Below are 7,128 nucleotides of genomic sequence, written 5' to 3' on the forward strand. Positions count from 1 at the left end.
CCAGTTGTTGCTATGTGATTGGCCCAGGACCAAAGTTGCACATTGGGTGCAAGTTGTAGGATTGGGTAGGTTCATTTTGCAAGTTGTAGGACTAAGGCCAACTCCACCGCGCGGCCCCAAACGGACGTCCGTTTTGCCCGGATTCTGTCCGTTTGGGTAGGGCAATGGGGTCGTGTCCGGACCGTTTCTCGGATGCGGTGGCCGTGCGCCCAACGCGCGGACGCATCCTGTCTGCGTACATTTTTCTTTGCATGCCCTTAACTTATTTTCATCATTCATTTTTGGGACATAGGAAATACATCACCAAATTTTGACTAGAAAAGCAAGACCAAAGAAAACAAGAACCACATGAATACATTTTAGAAGATATCCAACTTTAATAACTGCTGCTGTAGGTTGGATTAGTGCCTTCTTTGGGCAGTGGTCGCACTTAATGAGTGTCAACGGTGCACCGACGAGCTTTTGAGCTAGCACCGAGCCCGGCCGACCGCCATTCGTGTATCTGCCGGCGGACCACCGACGGTGTAGATCCGAGCGGCTAGAGGAGGAGCCACTGCTTGCATGTGGCCTTGCGGCCCTGCCAGGGCCTTCCGGCCCGGTGCCTGGCCAGTCCATGGCGCGGCGCGGCCTCCCACAGCCGGGCGAGCTCAAGACCGACCGGATCCGCTCCAAATCCGGCCGGCGGGTGCGCAAATCAGGTGGCCGTGGTTGGGTAGCTCGGGGGCGCCGAGGGAAGGGGCTGGGCGAGCGTGCGTCCGAGTTGCACAGCTGCAATGGCAGCGGCAACGGCGGCGGCGGCGGCGAGGGAAGAGTGGGGAAGAGTGGAGGGTGTGCGGCCGGAGGGAGGGAGGGGCGGATAGAAAAGGCGCTCCTGTGGCACCGACAGGCGGGCCAGGGGAGGACACGGTCAGACGGCCCGCCCGTCCGCGTGCTGTCCGTTTCACCCCAAAGCGGCGCAAATTTGGGCTTGGGATGGGTCGAAAGCAGACAGAAAACGGACAAAAGTCTGTTTGCGCCCGCGCGCTGGGCCGTCTAGTTCGTCTGTTTTACCCCAAACGGACGCGCGCGGACAGAATATGGTCGCACGGTGGAGTTAGCCTAAACCATCACATCTCAGACAAGTTTTAGGACTCCCTCATAATTCATCTGCGTGCGTGCCCTTCACGTATACAACAGTATCACCACTCCATTTCCTTTTGAATGCATGCCTCCAAGGCGCCAACCGAGCAGCCACCGCACAAAAGAGGACCTTCTTCCCTAGTCCCCTTCACGAAAGCATGCTAATTATTCGCAAAAAATAAAAGAAGCATGCTAATTATCGTAGCTCCCTTTACAGGTGCATAGCGCAATACACCTTACCTTCCCTGAAACGCCCCGAGACCCGGAGACCAGGGCCTGGTCGCAGATCACGACATGTAGCCCCCTTCTGACCCATGCTATCTCCCTACTTCTGTAATTTGGTCCGTTCGTACCCATACAAACCTTCGATTCTTGTTTGGACGGTCCGGCATCGAAGCGCTGGCTTCGCTGCACTGTTCAGCCTGCCTCGTCGCTTGCAGCAAATCTGCGATGCAATTGGTACTTTCCCATTCTATGTCAGGCTGTATGTAGTCCCTTTGCTTTTGCGTACCAACACTCGAGCAGACGTCCCAACCACAACGCATGATTGGCCAGCCTGGTCTATGTTCCTTCATGCTACCCGGCCAATCAAATCGACATGTTTAACCACAAGGTTCAAATCACACGGCAACCACTCTGTCAAATACGGAGTACTCCCTCTGTATTTTTAGATGCTCTTATATTTCTTTACAGACGGAGTTACTCCGTAACTATCCGTAGCTATCGCTTGTGTAACTATGTCGATGTAGAGTGGAACCAGCCAGGCAGGCTTTGACCATGGTCCACGCATCTTCTACCTCCGAAAAGGAACACCATTGGGTGCGCTGATCCCTCCCTCCATTACACGACTATTACTACGCGCACGACGCGCTCATCATCGCCAGCTTCAGCCCCCCGTCGTGGGCTCCATCTCGCCGTCTCTCCCCCGTACAAAAATACTCCCCCGGTCTCAGACATCCAGCCATTCGCCAGCACGTTTGCACAACTGCCGCACCCGCCGATCGGTAGCCACCGCCTCCGCAAGCCAGCTTCGACCGATGGACGGCGACACGACGTTCACCAAGCTGTTCGTGGGGGGCCTGGCGTGGCAGACGCAGCGCGACGCCATGCGGCGCTACTTCGAGCAGTTCGGCGACATCGCGGAGGCCGTCGTCATCGCCGACAAGCACACCGGCCGCTCCAGGGGCTACGGATTCGTGAGCTTCGGTTCCCGCAGATAGATTCTGTCCGGTCACAATGTGAGCGCCAAGCTCATCTTTGCTGCTCGTGTCGATCCTTCCCAGGTGACGTTCAGGGACCCCGAGGCCGCGGCGCGGGCGCTGCAGGACCCGACGCCGGTGATCGACGGGAGAAGGGCCAACTGCAACCTGGCGGCGCTCGGCGCTTCGCAGCGCGCGCATCCGGCCGCCGCGGCGCCGTTTGGTACGATCGATTCGCATCAGCCGGTTTTTTCCTCACATTTACCGAATTATCTCTGAGAACCGCTACGAACTGCGATCTTGTTCAGGGATGGTCAGGTCGACGCCGCCGGCAACATCGTCTTCGTCGTACCAGGGCTCTGCTGCCGCCGCGGTTGCAGCCTCCTACTTCCCCCAGCAGGCTCACTACACCTATCCTTACTACTACGGGTAAATTTGCTTTCTCTCGTTCGCCATTAGCTGGGCATTTCCTCGCAAAAAGAATAAGTTAATTGGGCATTTTCGTCAGAATGTGTATTGATCTGCTTGATGTTTTACTTCTGCAGGTATACGGGAGGGTATTCTCACGAAAACATGTATCAAATGCAAATGGTTAGTAGCCTTCTCTAAGATTTGGTACTTGAAGCATGAGTTTTGCAATCATACACGGTCGTTTTGAGATCCCAACTTGCACAAATCAATCTTTCTCCCGTCACGAAGAATCCATCTATTATTCAGCTTACAAAAATTTATTCAATTAGCATGGTCTTGAAAAGGAATTATTCAAATTAACCAAAGTTCCTTTGAAACTAGAAATCCCATTTCGAAATGCATTTAAAACTATGAAAATATAATATTATAAAAACGAGAAGATTAAAATAAATCAGAAATATTGCTGCCGAAATATATGAACTCAAACATCCAAAATGTGGAAAAATAACCAGGAGTATATTGTTAAACAGCACTAGAACTCACGAATAATTATGATCATTCATAAAGATGCGACATTCCCTCACTTAGCTATATTTCCAAAAGCTCCTTGGAGTTTACAATAGTTTTATATTTTTTGAAAAAATATTTTAAAATATTTTGCTAAAATAAGTTTTGATTTTCCATTCCTTTTAATGTTACCATCTTGTTTGGACTATCGTCTGTGTAAAACCACTACAACGCCATAGACTCTGGATTAGGCTTGGACGATAAAGGCTCTCAGGCGTTCGGTTATGGAAGCGTGATACTGAGGTTTGCAGACCTCCATCCAATCGCGCCCTAAGAGTAGATATATAGCCCCGCCAGTCGGCACGCCTGCCTAGGCAAAAGCATTGGCTTTATGACTGATTACGGTATAATGTTGTACGCGAGAAAATTGATCAATTTGGGCATCTTATAGTGATGTGCCTTTCCTTCAACCCAAATATGAGGTCCCACCTCATGTTTTCTTCTCTTTGTGAGCACATTTCTACGTTTTTCCATGACATCGTAATGTCTCATGTTTTCTTCACTTTGTTTGGTTGTTGCTTTATATATAAAGCGGGGCAAAATCCTGTTTCGAGAATGTTTTCTTCGATTTGTGTTTCCATTTTTATCTTTTTTGTGTGACATCCTAATGTCAGTGGTTCGTGTAGGAATGCAAAATACTTGACATCTAGAACACATGAACGAAAAACATAGAAATAGAAGGAAAAAAATGCAAGAATTGACATGCCATGTACACTAAATTCCTAAGGGGACTAAAACCATAAGAAAACCTCAAATTTGGTATTTGGTAAAGAAAATACAGAAATTATAGACAATGAGAAGAAACTTTTTTTGTTTTTTGAAAAGAGGGAATAAGGTAAGACCTCTTGTTTTCCTTCCTCCATAATTGCAAATGGAATTAGTCCATTATATAGAAATTTTAGAGGAACGTAGGATATTCGTACCAAAGAAATACTATATGGTGTAAACGAGGAAAACTTCATGAGGACATGAAATACTATATGTTGTAAACAAATACTATAGGATTTGGTAAGACCTCATGTTTTACATCTAGTCGTGAAAGGCCCGTTGGGGAAGTGGTAGTATTTTCTCTAGGAACTATATGCTCCAAAATTCCTATGTTTTTCTTGCTGTAAACGGGCCTTTCATGACTAGATGTCAAAAAGAAAAAGAACACTTTCATCAACCAAACTTATGGTTGGATTCACCTACTAGTGGTGCGTCATTTAATTTGAATCGAAGGGTGTACATACTTTGTGGACCAGATTTTTAGGTTTCAGCAAAAATCGCATGCTTTTCGAACCATTATGTTCGTCGTTGATGAAAAATGTTTAATTTGCCATGCCTATAAATCTGATGTTATTTTCTTTAAAAGTAAAAAATTAAAAATAAAGTTTTACTCCCTCCGTCCCATAATATAAGAGCGTTTTTTACACTAGTGTAGTGTTAAAAATGCTCTTATATTATGGGACGGAGGGAGTAGTATTTTTTTACCTATATTGCATACGTGTCGCAGAGTTACTATGGCGCGCAAGGTGGAAGGGTTGCCCAGCAGCAACAGCAGCAGCAGTCACAAGTGCAAACATACTACACAGCAGCTGGGCCGGAAGGAGCTCAGCAAGGGTTTTCACCGTACTATCTCCAACAGATGCAAGCAGCCAGCAACCAAGGTCAGAGTTCTTCCGCGGCAGTCATGCAGTACTCGCAGATGATGCAGTACGCGGCACACATGCAGCAGGCGGCGCACGCCGCCGGGCTCCACGGCGCCGACGCCCCAGAGAGCGCCGGCGACTCAGGTTAGGACTGCGATTTCTCCTTCGAATTGAAGCAACCAACACATCTGTGTGTTGGTTGATTTTCAAGGACTCCTGAAAACCAAGTTTATCTGCTCGTTGCTGCAGCTACGGGGACGGGTGGAGCTGCAGCGGCCGTCGGATCTGACACGTCGTCTTCGAATTGAAGCAATCAACACATCTGTGTGTTGGTTGATTTTCAAGGACTCCTGAAAACCAAGTTTATCTGCTCGTTGCTGCAGCTACGGGGACGGGTGGAGCTGCAGCGGCCGTCGGATCTGACACGTCGTCTGACAATGATAGGAGAGCATCCGAGCCTTTCCATGTTGACTAACAAAAGTGAAGAAAAGAATTGTATCCGTTAACACATTCTTAAAATTTTATGCCCAGTAAACTACACTCTACAAATTCATCAGGATGTGCTGCCTATATCTCGATTCAGTTATCAGCTTCCCCCGCATTCTGAAAGAAGAACACGTCACATCACTCGACAACGCAACAGGGATGTCTCGATACAGTAATTAATCGAAGTGTATCCAGCTGATCAAGCAGCCGAACATTTATTCATAGATTTGCCAAGTACATTTACATACAGCACGACATGTTCTGCGCAACGTGCGCGCAGAGAGGATCGGAGAAGAACGGCACACTACGCCTACAAAGAGCACGCACTCGCACGGTCACACCTCGGACAGCTGAAATCTTAAAGCCTCAGATGCAGGGTACTGGGTAGAGTCTCACACACACTCATCACTGGACCTGCACGTCGATGACCTTGCGCTCGGTCTCCCTCTTGGGCACGGACACGAGCAGCACGCCGTTCTTGAGCTCGGCGCGCACCTGGCTCTTGTCGCACTCGTCTGGCAGAGCCAGGCGCATGTCGTAGGAGCTCACGCTGCGCTCCTTCCACCACCCGTCGCCGCCTTCGACCTGCCCTTCGCCGGCCTCCTTCTTGTGCTCGCCGCGGATGACGAGCGCGTCGCCCTCCACCATCACCTTCACCTCCTTCCGCGACAGCCCGGGCATGTCGAACCGCATCTTCACCTCCTTGTCGTCCTCCATGATGTCCCACGGCATCCGCGGCATCTCGCTAGCCGCCGCCGGCGAGCGCCGCGCCGTGGGGAACCCTACGGCGTCATCGAACAGCCGGTCCATCGTGTCCAGCATCTGCCGCATCGTCCTCATCGGCGACATCGGGTCCACTAGCCCTGCATTCTTTAAAGTAAACCCTCATGCTCTGCTTCTCCTACACCTGCAACAAAATAACGTGTAAAAGAACATCGGGAACGAGGACTTACCGAACGGGGAGATGTCAAATCCGGCGCGGCGCGGCCGGCGCTGGACAGCGTTGCCCTGCTGGTTGCCGCCGTTCTGGGCCTGGCTGACTTGGACGTCGACGGAGTTGTCCCTATTCTCTTGCGCCGCGGAGGCCACGGAGAGCGGGCGGGTTCTCCCGGTCCAGACCGGGGCCGGCCTCGCGGCTCTCCAGGCACGGATCGGCAGGCGCGCGGCCGGGGAGAGGCGACTGAGAGCGAAGGGGGCATTCGCAGCAGCCATTGCACTTTGAAAGATTAAAAGTCGCTCGAGAATTGAAACGAGAGAGTGTCTACGAGATCGTTGGAACTTGGAAGCCGATGTGCTACGAATTGCAGCTAAGCGGTTCTTATCTTACTCGCTTGTTCGGTGGGAGATGGCGAGTGTGCCGCGCCATTTTATAGAGCAGAGGGGAGTTCATGCAATGATCGTGGAAGGACGGGGAAGGATGTTGAAGCTTCGCGACAACGCACGCCGCTCGCCATACCTGGTTGGAGAGCGCTTCGCGACGACGCCCCGGGTGCTCTTCAGGCTTGTGGGGTTCTCTCGATAATTCTCGAACAGTTCTGGGCACTTCGACGTCAGAAGGCCCTACATGAAATTTATACTTCGGCAGCAGCCTGTTTCCAGATCGCGAAGCCGAGGCTCATTTTCTTTTAACACAATATAGAACCAAGCACTCATACAAGTATGCACCCATTCTCATAAGAACACAGGTTCGCTCTATCTTTATGAGCATCTCCGAG

General features: G+C 50.5%; 2 protein-coding genes across 3 annotated transcripts; one reads left to right on the top strand and one right to left on the bottom strand.

The window, feature by feature from the left end:
* The first annotated feature begins 2,034 nt into the window (after nucleotides 1-2,034).
* On the top strand, nucleotides 2,035-5,470 carry LOC109747668 (probable RNA-binding protein ARP1). Of its 2 annotated transcripts, none has more exons than XM_020306698.4 (6): nucleotides 2,035-2,315; nucleotides 2,403-2,541; nucleotides 2,627-2,747; nucleotides 2,864-2,909; nucleotides 4,792-5,071; nucleotides 5,311-5,470. In XM_020306698.4, exons 1-6 carry the CDS (start codon nucleotides 2,157-2,159, stop codon nucleotides 5,400-5,402), a joined length of 837 nt encoding a protein of 278 aa, XP_020162287.2. In that variant the 5' UTR covers nucleotides 2,035-2,156; the 3' UTR covers nucleotides 5,403-5,470. The 2 variants fall into 2 exon arrangements, with proteins under 2 accessions (XP_020162287.2, XP_020162286.1); XM_020306697.4 differs by having other exon boundaries at nucleotides 2,040-2,315; nucleotides 5,177-5,470.
* Nucleotides 5,471-5,589: 119 nt separating this feature from the next.
* On the bottom strand, nucleotides 5,590-6,821 carry LOC109747669 (small heat shock protein, chloroplastic). The gene is made up of 2 exons (XM_020306699.4): nucleotides 6,367-6,821; nucleotides 5,590-6,276 (listed from the first exon to the last, which is right to left on the bottom strand). The coding sequence occupies exons 1-2, from the start codon at nucleotides 6,623-6,625 to the stop codon at nucleotides 5,819-5,821; spliced, it is 717 nt and encodes a 238-aa protein (XP_020162288.1). The 5' UTR covers nucleotides 6,626-6,821; the 3' UTR covers nucleotides 5,590-5,818.
* Between the last annotated feature and the right edge of the window lie 307 nt (nucleotides 6,822-7,128).

Source organism: Aegilops tauschii, chromosome 4 (genome assembly GCF_002575655.3).
Source record: "Aegilops tauschii subsp. strangulata cultivar AL8/78 chromosome 4, Aet v6.0, whole genome shotgun sequence".
Classification (NCBI taxonomy): Eukaryota; Viridiplantae; Streptophyta; class Magnoliopsida; order Poales; family Poaceae; genus Aegilops; species Aegilops tauschii.

What these genes read in the sequence shown, in the direction of transcription:
- LOC109747668 (XM_020306698.4), top strand. Translation starts at nt 2,157, where the DNA reads ATGGACGGCGACACGACGTTCACCAAGCTGTTCGTGGGGGGCCTGGCG. An exon ending in GGCCGCCGCGGCGCCGTTTG is followed by an intron (nt 2,542 to 2,626) that starts GTACGATCGATT and finishes GATCTTGTTCAG; the next exon opens with GGATGGTCAGGTCGACGCCG. An exon ending in ACATGTATCAAATGCAAATG is followed by an intron (nt 2,910 to 4,791) that starts GTTAGTAGCCTT and finishes TACGTGTCGCAG; the next exon opens with AGTTACTATGGCGCGCAAGG.
- LOC109747669 (XM_020306699.4), bottom strand. Translation starts at nt 6,625, where the DNA reads ATGGCTGCTGCGAATGCCCCCTTCGCTCTCAGTCGCCTCTCCCCGGCC. An exon ending in ATTTGACATCTCCCCGTTCG is followed by an intron (nt 6,277 to 6,366) that starts GTAAGTCCTCGT and finishes TAAAGAATGCAG; the next exon opens with GGCTAGTGGACCCGATGTCG.